The sequence below is a fragment of the Pinus tabuliformis genome, chromosome 7 (assembly GCF_031772625.1).
Source record: "Pinus tabuliformis cultivar Carrire ecotype Pingquan chromosome 7, CPIR1, whole genome shotgun sequence".
Taxonomy (NCBI): Eukaryota; Viridiplantae; Streptophyta; class Pinopsida; order Pinales; family Pinaceae; genus Pinus; species Pinus tabuliformis.
This window is the reverse complement of record NC_142293.1, coordinates 859,036,212-859,049,769: the sequence shown is the minus strand read 5'-3', so window position 1 is coordinate 859,049,769 and position 13,558 is coordinate 859,036,212. Positions and strand designations below refer to the sequence as shown.

Genomic DNA, 13,558 nt, shown 5'->3' with positions numbered 1-13,558 from the left:
TAATCACGTGTATATCAAAAATTACATTTATTGACCAACTACTACAAATATATTTGAGGAATGTCGTTTTCCAACTTTTTTGGAATTGTCCGCAACCTGTACTCTCCTTCCCACAAATTTCACATGCTAGAACGCTTTGAATTGACCATTCTTGAATATAATAATAATTATTATTGTTTTTAATTTCAAGGTAATTGTCAAATTAGATATTAAATTGGCGTATCAGATTTTTATGTAGTGATTAGATATCGAATATCTTTTGAAATTAGATATTAAATTTACAAATATCTTTTCTAATTTAATTTTAAATTTATAATATTTTAAAAAAACATATACTCTTAACTATTAAACCCACTCAAATTATATTTACATCTAATAATTTAAATCCACCCACCAAATAAAATAACATAATAAATTATTCATTCATATAATACACTTGTGCCCAGCCTTACTGATATGGTAATGCACTAAATATGGTTTTAAATTATTTTTAAAACACCGTTTGTTATTATTATAATACAACTCTGAAAAGTCCAGACAGCGCTAGAAAAGTAGGAATAGAAGTGGTTAGGACAACTGTTAGGTTACGTGCGAGAGGCGCATGCGTGGAGATAACGATGGCATATGATTCCCAAACTTGGGAGCAAGAGAGCAATTCCTGGTCAACCGTTAACATTTAGCAAGACAAAGGCCTGGGCCCCGCCTCTGACCCAATCCATTCATCTACGGCGGTTACTATTCCGCGTGTTGCGGTTCCGAAATTCAATCCTGGCAACTGCTAAAGAAAATTCCTCGCAGGTCTCCATTTGGACAATATATATATGGCCACAGCAATCGGGTAATTGTCCAAGCTTTCAGTGTGTTTTTTCTTTTAATTATTGATTGCTGTTTCCGCATTTCTTAAAAAGTACAGAGGTGTCTTCAAATATTGTCTCCAAATTCATTCAAGTGAGAGAACAGTGGAAAAAGAATACAGTGGAAAAAGAATTCGCTGCTGCTAGCGATGGCTTCTTCAAGGCTTTCGTCCATGGTGGTAAGAAATCTGATTGCAAGCCCCCAAGGCCTTGTTCCTAACGGGGCGCAGAGTGTATTTATCTTGGGCAGGATCCTCTTCAGCGGCCATGGAACTGGTACTGCGAGGTTTCATGGCAGCGCGTCTCTGGGAACCGTTGGGGATGCTGATTATTATCTTTCTTCCCAGGGACGAGATGTTTTTACCGGCGCCTTGAAGAGGGCAGAATTGAATTCAGGATCATATTGGAATTTGTCACCCTTTGTGTCGACGAGATCGGCAAGTTCTGTTGCTGGGAAGGTTGCGGTCGATGGTCAAATTGAGACTGCTGGTGGTGCTGTTAAGGTCATGGAGGCCGAGAAAATTACTGGAAAAGAAGACGAGGCTGCGATCGACAACCCCCCTGAGCATGAGTTGGAGAAATTGAAGGAGAAGGGATTGGGCTATTCTAGATACTGGGGGCTTTCTCCTTCCAAGGTCTCTCGGAAAGATGGATCGTCGTGGCCATGGAATTCATTCAGAGTGAGTCATTTTTCTTCATTTTGTAGGATCGAACGTAATATTGTTTATTACATCCCCTGTTCCTTCTGTACACCAGCTTTTGGAGTTCCGATATTTGAAACATAAGCCTAGAGAGGTACCTCCCCCTTTTGTGTGAATATATATATATATATATATATATATATATATATATATATATATATATATATATAAGTTCAGTGTATATATATAAATTCAGTGTAGAAGTGGTAGAATGATCCTAGTTTTTTCATTTAGTGTAATCATACCATTTGTTGGTATTTTTTGCTGTTACAGGCAGGGGTGGGGTGGTTTTGGTAGGTTTTAGTCATGTCTATAACACCGGTAAAATAAAATGAAATGATAACAGAGACCATTTTTATGACTATTATTTATCATACCATTTTTTAATAACTACCTCCTAAAACTAGCATAGATCTGTTCTCCTTAGAATGCAGCTGGGATTTCTTATATAATTGTTAGTATTTTTTGCAGTTACAGCCCAGGGTGGGGTGATCTTGGTATGTGTTAGTCATGTCTATAATAGTGCTAAAATGGCATGAAAACAGACGAGAGATCAATTTTCCTGACTGATACTGATCTTAGTTATCAATTTTTAAAATATACCTCCTTGAACTAGCATAATTCCCTATAAATCTTAGGATGCACCTAGTATTTTCATTTGGTGCGATTATAGAATTGTTGGTAAGTTTTGCAGTTACTGCCTGGGGTGGGATGAGAGTGGTATGTGTTTATTTAGTCATGTCTATAACACTAAAATAAAATGAGAAAAAACATGAGAGATCATGTTTTCCACGACTGTAATTGATATAAGAAGATTGATCTAACTTCTTATATTTAACAATCACCTCTATGGATCTGGAGTTAGTAAATCTGGGGATTCTGGGGTTAACATTGCTCTATGAAGATAATTACATGGATCTATGATGATAATGATTTTATTTTGGTTTTGAAATCTATGATGATAGTTATTGTATTTTGGTTTTGGCTAATGTTGCTTCTGTTTTTCTAGGCTTATTAAAGTCATCTGAATTTGTGATGGTGGGTGATTTGCAGCCCTGGGAAACATACACTCCAGACTTGAGCATTGACTTGAAGAAGCATCACGTTCCAACGACATTTCTTGACAAGTTTGCTTTCTGGACTGTGAAGTCACTTAGATTTCCAACGGATGTGTTCTTTCAGGTGAGAATCTAAATTTATTTGATTCCCTAGTTAAAAATTTTCCTTTAATTTCAACTCACTGCACATTGAGTGACTTCCTGGAGGTTGAACAAAGTTTGTAAAGCATCAGTGTAAGCAAGGTTTAGGTGTCTCTCTCTGAAACGCTTTTACATTAGTGTTTGTTTGTGGTTGCCAATTTGGCTGGTAATATGTTTCGAAAAGTTGGGGAAGTGTTTATCAAGCAATAAAATATTGCTGGATTTGTTTTGCTATCATTAATTAGACTGAACTTTATCTGGTGATACATTTTTGGAGATTGCTGTGCTCTACAGCATCTTCCCACGCCAGGAGCCGTGCTCGGCAACAAGTTAATATTAATGTTAATGAAATGGAGCACCATCCTGGTGTGATGCAGTGAGAGTATGTAAGTATTACTGCTCATGCTGTTTTTATAGATTTTATATTCCCCTGTTTGAAGACGGAGGGAAGTCTTGACAAAAATCACAGGATTATGTTTTTTTTTGGTTAATTTTATGGTTGATGTTTAATTTAACATTCATGCTTGTGCATGTGTTTTTCTTTAGTATTTTCATCTGGGCCTCAATTTGAAAAGGATTTCCACTAACACTCCATGTCCTGTGCAGCGGCGGTATGGTTGCCGAGCCATGATGCTGGAAACAGTGGCTGCTGTCCCAGGGATGGTTGGAGGAATGCTCCTCCACTGCAAGTCCCTCAGAAAATTTCAGCACAGTGGTGGATGGATAAAAGCTCTTTTAGAAGAAGCTGAGAATGAGAGGATGCACCTCATGACATTTATGGAGGTGGCAAAACCCAAGTGGTATGAGAGGGCCTTGGTCTTTACAGTGCAAGGAATCTTCTTCAATGCATACTTCCTCATGTACATCCTTTCCCCCAAACTTTCACATAGGATTACGGGTTATCTTGAAGAAGAAGCTATCCACTCCTACACTGAATTTCTCAAGGAGCTGGACAAAGGCAACATTCCAAACGTGCCAGCCCCTGCCATAGCTATAGATTACTGGAGGCTTCCCAAGGATTCAACTCTCAGAGATGTGGTTGTGGTAATTAGGGCTGATGAGGCGCACCATCGCGACGTCAACCACTTTGCATCAGTAAGTAGTCTTTCCCATCTTTATGTTCATATCGTTTAGGGTTTAGGGGTTAGGCCTCTAGGGATTATCCCATGATACTGTTCATATCATTTAGGGTTTAGGGGTTAGGCCTCTACGGCTTATCCCATGATACAGTTAATTAGTTTCATCTAGGATTTAGGGTTTAAGGGTCAGGGTTTATCAGGTTTATCACATTTCCTGTTAGTTTCATTTAAAGATTAGGGCTCAAGTTAACCCTTATCCAATCTTTCTGTTTCTTTCATGTGGGCATATCTTGGCATTCTGATTCTGTTTCATTTAGACTCTAATTGCCTCAACAATGTAATTTCAGTGAAGCACTTTTATTTCGGTTTTTTCACTCTTCCAATTTAACTTCATTAACCGCATATTTTTCGTTATGAGCTAATCATTTGCTGTATCATGTTTATGATTTTGCAGGACATTCATTACCAAGGAAAAGAACTGAGGGAAGCTGCAGCTCCAGTTGGTTACCATTAAACTCAGGGCTCTATATTTTTGCACTTTTTCTGTTAAGCCGCAGTGGAACTGTTCGACTCATGTCTATATACATATGGTATTTACTATTAGCTTATGTATTAGAATTTGGTACCATAATATATGGATATCATAGGACAGGTTTGAAATCGGAGGGATAATGGACCATTCTTTCCCTTATTTTTATTGTGGAGTTTTTTAACTGTGAAATGTAGACCCTATCATTCCATTTCCATAAAAATAGAAACGTCTTATACATATTTTAAAAAATCTTGTGCTGTACTGCGTTATGTTTAAAGTATATATTTTTTTCAAGAAGAAAAAGCATATGTTTAAAGTATATATAGATACCTGAAGAATACAGAGCTTCGGCTTATGGCACATATTAGCAAAATTTTCAAGGTAATGTTCTTTCAAGTTAATCTTGAAGACAAGATCACTTTCTCCCATTACAGGATTCATGTAGCCCAAATGTAAAACACACATTCTCAGAGTAATTTACCTGAGTGTAACTCGATTCTAAAATCTAATTTACCTGAGTGTAACTCGATTCTAAAATCTAATTTACCTGAGTGTAACTCGATTCTGGATTTTAGAATATTCCACACTCGATTCTAGATTTTAGAACATTCCATGTAATTCTGATTTCTAGAATATTTTAAAATTTATCTGCAATACATAACTTAAGGAGCCTCTGGACTCTGTATTCCATTCTATAATTTATCTGCAATACATAACTTAAGGAGCCTCTGGACTCTGTATTCCATTCTATAATTCATCTGCAATACATAACTTAAGGAGCCTCTGGACTCTGTATTCCATTCTATGTAACTCATATTTCTATTGCATAACTTTTGCATAACTTAAGGAGCCTCTGGACTCTGTATTCCATTCTATGTAACTCATATTTCTTTTGCATAATTTAAGGAGCCTCTGTGGCCTCTGGACTCTGTATTCCATTCTATGTAACTCATATTTCTATTGCATAACTTTTGCATAACTTAAGGAGCCTCTGGACTCTGTATTCCATTCTATGTAACTCATATTTCTCTGCATAATTTAAGGAGCCTCTGTATTCTCTGGAAATATCTCTGTAACTGATATTTCCAGAATATTCTAGAATCTATCTCCAACGCTTTAAGTATTTCCAAAATATTCTAAAATCACTAAAATCAATATTCTAAAATCTATCTGGAACGCCTTAAGTAGTTCTAGAATACTAGAATATTCTAGAATCTATCTCTGCCTAACTTAAGGATTACAACTGTGTGTCGAATCATAATGTTCTTTTTTCCTTTGACGAGGAAGTAAGAGAGTAAATAAATTGAACATCGAATAGCTTTGTAGGATTGCTACTCTCTCCTTCATAATTGTATGTAAAATAAAGATTTCTCTCCTTGACATTTTGCCATTGAAAAAATCAATGGCGGCAATGGAGGATAGAAGTATTCTATACATCAAAATGGGTGATTCTTCATGAATTCATTCCCGAGCGTATTTAGGTAAATTCAATCCTTTACATAAAGCAAAATGCGTAAGACCTCATCCTTTTAATAAGTTATTTTAATATTTTTAATTATTATTATTATTTTATAAAATAAAATTTTAACATATCGGAAATTTTAATATTTTTAATTATTATTATTATTTTATAAAATAAAATTTTAACATATCGGAAACACGACCTTTAGATTAAGCAAAATCAGTAAGACTTCATCCCCTCACCTCTTTCCATATGTTGTATTTGTGTAATATAACCACTCCATATTCATCCCTCACCTCTTTCCATATGTTGTATTTGTGTAATATAACCACCCCATATATATAAAGTGGGGAAAACAATATTTTAAAATATTTAATATATATATTTTTATTTTTTTATAAGTTATATTTGTGTAATATAACCACTCCATATATATAAAGTGGGGAAAACAATATTTTAATATATATATATATATATATATTTATTTATTTATTGTATTTTTAAAATTGGTAATTAATTTTAATGATGTAATAAGTCTGATATTTAATAAGATAATTATAAATAATTTATATTTTTAATGAACCAATTAAATTTATAATAATTCTTTTATCAGAAAAAATATATAATAATTCTTTTTTTAGAAAAATATATAAGAAAAAAAAAAAAAAAACAAAACAAAACAGTATAAAAAAAATAAAAAAAAAAAAAAAGAAAACAGTGTTTTTAAAACAATATTCTTAAATTTAAGGCCGTTATATTTTTTTAAGTTTAAAAGACATCTTATCCGTTATATTTTTTTTTTAAGTTTAAAAGACATCTTATTATATAAAATATCTAATTGAAATTTATAAATCTATATCTATATATATAGATATATATATTAACTAGTTATAGTCATATTTATTTTAAAATTGTTTAATTTTTTTTAATAATTTTAACAATTTATTTGAAATTATATAGCTCACAATTTATTTGAAATTATATAGCTGATAATTTATATGAGAATTTATTATTATTATTATTTTTCTTGATAATATTATAATTCATTTAGAATCATATACTGATGATGTATTAGTGTTTTAAAAATGTTTAACTTATAATCTAAATCAATGCTAATCAATGTTTAAAAATGCTAAAATATCTTAAATAAATTAAAAAATACAAAAATAATATATCTATATATATATATATATATATATATATATATAATTATAGTATTTTTGTGGATGTGTTGCTCAAATCGTTTGTCAAGATTTGACTCTACATCTTGTATAATGATCAACCAGATGGCTCCATCAAGGCTCAAGGCTCAAGGCTCAAGGGGGGCCCCATTAAGGCTTCAACCCATCGGACAAGTTCTTTATTCATTTCAGTAAGCCTTGATGGGGCCCCTCTTTGATCCGTGAAAAAAGGTTAACAAAAAGTCAAAAAGGCACAAAGTGAAATGGGACCCTTGATGGGGCCACCAATTGCAACATAAAAAAATCGAAACATGGGGCAAAGCAAAGCAAACATCTTGAGGAGTGAAAACGTCCTGATGGGGGTGAAATGATACCACACTGTAGATGATCAATTGCGACCCCTCTAGTGGGGGTCTAGTTGGGGACTTGAGCTATCGTACCTTATTCAGCTAAGGTAATTCCAGGGCAAGGCATAAGGGTGTTGAGGCCCTTTTTAAAGGTGTGGCATACTATTGTATGAACCCTAATGACTTAAGCGCTCATTATTGCTTCAAGCTCAATATTGGAGCTGCATTGAGTTAGCAGCGTATGAGTATAGCCAATTTCATTCCTGAGACGACAACAAACTCAGGAACACCATGACTTGTAGGAACCACATGATTGGTGTCATTTAGGGGCACCTTGATGGGACCGCCTTGCCTCTCTTCGAGTATCCACTCTGTACGGGCGGACGACAGGGGGTGGGTTAACGGAGTTGAGGTTGAGGTTGAGGTTAGGGAGCCAAGCTGCCTTGCCTCATTACGATGGTGCCACTCACTCCAAGTATGGTGGACCTAAGGGGGAAACCTGTATCGGTGTCCCTGAGGGTCTCCTCATGGAAACCTTGATGGTTTAAAAGCCACCCATTCTCCCAGCCCATCCTTTTGGGGATGGGGGGTCCCTTTTGCCCCGCCCTTTTGACACAATCACTTTTTGGGGGGGTACCGGCCCCACCCTTTTTTGGGGTTGAGGTTAGGGAGCAAGGCTGCCTTGCCTTACCATTATGGTGCCACTCATGACGATGGTCCTAAGGGGGCAACCTTGACGGTTCTCCCAGCCCATCCTTTGGGGATAGGTTGTCCCTTGTTCCCTTTTTTGGGGTGGGACTGTTTAATACCCTAAAGGGGGTCAGAAATCGGGGTATACTTGGTTGGTTCGAATTCGAAACGAATATTTTGAATGTGATTAGTACCGAAAGATGTCCCAACAATAATAATATATTTTTAAATTTGAATTGAATGTAAACTAATAATGGTCTCTAGAATGTGTTAATTATAATGCAAACTTAAAAAAAAATATGATTTAATTAGGAAATGAATTTGAAGATTGAGTATAAAGATGAAATCTAAGAAAATGAGTTGGGTTTTTATTTACAGAAATTGTGTCTAAGTATGTGAATTTTGAGTTTTCAACATTGCCATGTTATTTTTCATGCATATGTTTCCCTTAGTGCACTTAAGTGATGGAATCTTGTTACAAAAAACTGTAAAGTTGAGGAGGATAGATTTTTATTGTGCACAACTATTCATCTAAATTATATATTTTTTATAAATTGTGAAAGTCATTATATCCATGAATTTACAAGACCCTGTATTATTGCAACCCAAAAGGGTCTTAACATTATCAAACCATTTTTTTTTAAATTAGTTGTAGGCCTTAATGTCCTCTAGTGCATCATATAAGGTTCCCAAAGGTTATAGTGGAAATTGACGAGGGATGTATTTTAAGACTTTGATATATGTCACGAGAAAAATGTATTAAAATAGAAAACACCATTATTTTTCTTAAAAAAATGTATATTTAGAATCTACACATTCAACTTTATATTCATTTCGACTTGTATGCAGTTTCATGGACTAACGGATTTGTCGAGCATATAGAAAAATAATGTAAAAAATCTATGATATGTTTTCTCAAAAATTGATGTTTTCATGTATTTGCAATTCAAACCACCACATTCATGATCTTGAACATATATTTGAAGTAACCAAGTCATTGTGCACATAAGATTCCCACCAGGAAAAAATTAATACAAAAAGTATGTGCACATTCCTAGTGCATAAACATGTGTGCATTCCTAATGCCATAAACATGTGTGCATTCCTAATGCTGAAAATGTACACATGTTCTTGGAGCTAGTGACTTTAACACGTGGGAAATGGTTGAGGTGGGTTTAGGGAGGGTGAGGAGGGGAAGGGCAAGAGAGGGAGGGATAGAGTAGCCAAGGAGATAAATAGAGAAAGAAAGAGAGGGGAGGGGTGTGTTGGGGAAGAATGAATTGGCGAGTGATGGGAGAGAGTGAGTGAGAGTTAAAAGTGAGAGAGAAAAGGAAAGAGGGTTGTTGTTAGCACAAGGAAGAAGAGAGAGACAAAGCTGAAGGGGGGTTATTATGGAGGGACATAGAGAGAGGGAGAAGAGAGTGTGTGTGAAGAGTGAGAAAGGGAGGGGGGTAGGGGGGAGAGAGAGAGGGGGGATGGGGGGGGAGAGAGAGAGGGGGGATGGGGGGGAGAGTGAGAGATAGAGAGATGACACGGGGGTTGGGGTAGGTAGGAACAAAATAAGAGGGGAGGGAAGAGAGAGATAGAGAAGGATAAAGAGAGGGAGATAACAGAGCTAGGGAAGAGAGGAGAGTTTGAAGGGTGTGGTTGTGAAGAAAGCACTAAGGGAGGAAGGGACAGAGAAACAAGGGAAGGGGGAGGAGGGAATAGAACGAGAGGGACAGTGAGGGAGTGAGGGAGGAGGGAGATGGAGAGAGGGAGGGAGATAAAGATAGAGTTGGAGGGGAAAGATAGAGGGAGAGAGAGGGGAGAGGGAAAATGAGAGAGAGAGGGAGTGATTGGGGGAAATGAGAAAGAGAGATAGATATAAGTAGTGGGGGGTGTAAGAGAGAGAGGGAGCGAGAGAGAGAGAAAGAGGTGGGAGATGGAGAGAAAGACGAGAAGATAGAGACATAGGGAAAGAGGGGGCAGAGGGGAGGTGGGAGATAGAGAGAGAGGGTGAAGAAGAGAGATGTATAGAGAGTGAGGGAGAGAATAGATAAGGAGAGAAGAAGAGAGAGAGAGAGGGAGAGGAGATTGGGTGAGGGAGAGGGAGAAGCAAAGTTGAAAGGGGGTTGTTGTGAAGCAAGGAGTGAGGGAAGGATATACAAATGGTGGAAGTGGGAGAGAGAAGTGGTTGGTAGTTAGGGAGGGAGGGAGAGAAGGATATAGGGAGGAAGGCAAAGAAATAATTGGATAGGGGAAAGAGGGGGTGATAGAGGGGAGAAGGGAGAGAGGACAAACTAAGAGGAAGAGGGAGGGAGAGAGTGTGTGTGGGGGGGAGGGGGTGGATAGAGACAAAGAGATAGATAAGAAAAGAGGGAGGGATAAAGAGATAGAGCTAGAGGAGAGAGTGAGAGAGAGAGAGATGGGATAGTGAGGGAGAGGGAGATAGAGATAAGGATGGAGGGGAAGAGAGGGAGAGGAGGGGGTGAGGGGGAAAGAGTGGGGGAGAGAGAAGGAAGAAGAGAGAGTTAGTGAGGGAGTGGGGGGGGGAGAGAGAGGAGAGAGGGTGTTAACTAGGCAATCCCTTCTACGAATAGAAGCGACCCCTCTAGTCTAATGGGTGGATCTAGTAACAACTAGAACAAATACATGCAAAACTCTCCTAGTTTAAATCAAAATGACATGAGAGAGGAAAGTTGGCCTACCTCATCCTATGCGGTTGCTTTTTGATGTCGATCTTGACCTCCTCACTTCCAAGCTTGATCCTCACTATTTTTTTGTGAACGAATACCCATAAGAGAGATCAAACAAAGACAACAAAGGAAAAACATAGCATATGCATTCTAATGTAAACCATACGATAGATCAAGGAGCATCATACTAAGAAAGTAGTAATTTAGACACTTATAGAAAGTAAACATGCATTGTATTAATAATAAACACAAGAGGGAAGCATACAACCACTGCCTTGATGTTGGAAGCCTCCTTCGGGATGGGTTTCCAAGTCCAAGCCAAGATTTCTCAAGCTCTCCTTTCTCCTTCACAAATTGGCAGCAATTAGGCACAATTTAGCAGCAACATGACCAATCTAGTTTGACCAACCATTTGAGGGTATAAGGGAATGCACTTATAGGGAAGGAGACGGAGTTAGGGATCCACAAAAGGGGGAAGAAGGTCCACATCTTAAGGGGAAGATCCCTAAAGGTAGGATCAAGGACTCAAAATGGGAGAACTTGACCATATGTTTATTCAACAATAACCAACTCGCTGTTCTCGAGGCTTCTAGTAAGAGAAGCTTCTACTCCATTTTTGGAGAAACTGACTGAAGAGGATCAATGCAGATTTTCCTATCTAAAGTCACGCTACCAACGCTAGTCACTAGTTAGATCAAAGGGTACTAGCACGGGTTTGCCTCCTAAAAGTAGCACTGGGCTTGCAAATAGGGTTTTTTGACAAACTCTTCCAGAATTACTTCAAGGCATTTCTTCTTCTTTTCTTTAGGAATGCTTTGATCAATGTGGTGAATTCATTGACAATTTTTTCCGCTTTGTGACATTTTGGGAAAAGTTCGACAACTCAGGGTATGAGACAAGGAGTGCTACAAATTAATGTATAACGGATGCCCCCTAAAGCATGAAGTCATAACAGGAAGTGATGACTAAAGTGCTTTACAATTCAAGGAAATAACTTTGGAGAACTACCATTAGGAGACCTGCGAATCAAACATAATACAACATATATGACATCTCTGAGTAGGAATTTAGCAATACACGAATCCACAACATGGACGCAGCCATCCGACTAGAAAGGATCATGCGTATGGATCCATGGCACGGACACAACCATCCGACTATAAAGTATCATATGTATGGATCCACGACATGGACGCAACCATCTGACTAGAAAGGATCATATGTATGGATCCACGACATGGACGCAACCATCTGACTAGAAATGATCATGTATACAATCATGAATACTAAATAACTCCACGTAGCCTAGATTTATTAGATGAAATCTAGGGTCTCCATCTCTGTCCCGATCCAACCAAAGTACAAATCTAACCATGTGAATCAATGTGTCAAAGTCGAACATGGTAGAAACCACCTAATTACTGGTCAGTGATGTAAATCATTAACATGTACTAAAGAAACCACCAATAGTGACAATGGATCTCAAGGTAGCTGAATAAGGAAGCTGAAGTTAAACATTCGTAGAATTATTCAATCGAATGCAAATGATGTGAACCTCTCGTCAAATGCGAAGAACCTTCCATTGAGGCATGCAAGCTCCAAGGTACTGAAAGGGAGTTCCTAGTTCATCTTCATGGATAATGAGTTGGAGTCGAAAAGAAGTGACCCATCGATGGAGGGCCAAAATTTTTCCCATATCATCGACACGAAACAAATAACTTTGTAAATTTGGTGAGAGTGATTCAGGATTGTAGCAAAGAAGGTCAAATGGGGTATAAGAGGTTTGAATTTGCAGATGAAACTTCTATTGAACATATCGGCGACACAACTCTAGAGTTTGGCAGAGTTTGACTCAAAATGGGATCAATGGTCATGATGACGATAGGTAATGATTAAATGAGAGGTAAATGGATTTCCCAAACCCACGAAATGCAGATGAGTGTCATGTTCAAGAGTGACATTTTGTCTTTCATACAGAGTACAAAACACATTTACTTCCATTTGCCCCGCTATTTCTAACTAGTACCTCTTTATTTTTAATTACAAGCTTGAAGAGGATTGTAGAAATTTTGAATAATTTAACACATATTCAACAAAGATTATACTGATCATGTACTATTGCGGAATACAAACACAATAGTACATGATCAGGATAATCTCTGTTGAATATGTGTTAAATTATTCAAAATTTCTACATGGTATCAGAGCGAGCTAGATAATTGTAGAAAAAGTTTCTACATGGTATCAGAGCTGTTGATCATCAGATCTACTATTCAGGAAGTTTTACATTCTATTTCTTCAGGCAGAGTTCGTAATCGGGCCAGGTAGCCTCTAGATTCATCCTTCCTTTGGAAGGTGAGATATCTGGTGAATGCCCATACAGTCAATCTCTGTACGAGAAATATTGTGTTCTCACGAATTCTAGATCGGAAGCGGTTGAGTTGGAGCTGGTGGAAATTCGAATTTGCAGCAGTGTTGTTGAAAATGTCTTTCAACAGATTGCAAATGTTATTCCAAAGCAAGAGCGACCTGGCGCTCAAGGATAAACTCAGAAACAATAAAGGTGAGAATGGATCTTCGTCAAAGGGAGCTGATGAAGAGAATTGTGCTTTGGCTGGCAAAGCAAAGAAAGGGAAGAGCAAGAAAGCTTCTCAGTCTGGTGCGAAAGGCAAGAAGCAGGATATGTCCAAGGTGAAGTGTTTTCACTGTCACCAGCATAGACACTATGCCACAAATTGTCCGCAGAAGAAGAAGAACAAGCAAGCTGCTGGATCTGCAGGGGGAGAGGCTTTAGCTTCTCAGTTTGAGCTTGATTTTTCATTGATCGCATGCTTG

General features: G+C 37.4%; 1 protein-coding gene across 1 annotated transcript; it reads left to right on the top strand.

Annotated features, from left to right (window-relative positions):
- The first annotated feature begins 774 nt into the window (after positions 1–774).
- On the top strand, positions 775–4,617 carry LOC149250316 (ubiquinol oxidase 2, mitochondrial-like). Its single transcript, XM_089459025.1, has 4 exons — positions 775–1,534; positions 2,609–2,737; positions 3,361–3,849; positions 4,288–4,617. The coding sequence occupies exons 1-4, from the start codon at positions 1,004–1,006 to the stop codon at positions 4,345–4,347; spliced, it is 1,209 nt and encodes a 402-aa protein (XP_089315151.1). The 5' UTR covers positions 775–1,003; the 3' UTR covers positions 4,348–4,617.
- Positions 4,618–13,558: the final 8,941 nt, after the last annotated feature.

Bases quoted from the DNA above. Each gene is read 5' to 3' on its own strand.
- LOC149250316 (XM_089459025.1), top strand. From the start codon at position 1,004: ATGGCTTCTTCAAGGCTTTCGTCCATGGTGGTAAGAAATCTGATTGCA. The intron at 1,535-2,608 runs GTGAGTCATTTT...GGTGATTTGCAG, and splicing joins GGCCATGGAATTCATTCAGA to CCCTGGGAAACATACACTCC. The intron at 2,738-3,360 runs GTGAGAATCTAA...TGTCCTGTGCAG, and splicing joins CAACGGATGTGTTCTTTCAG to CGGCGGTATGGTTGCCGAGC.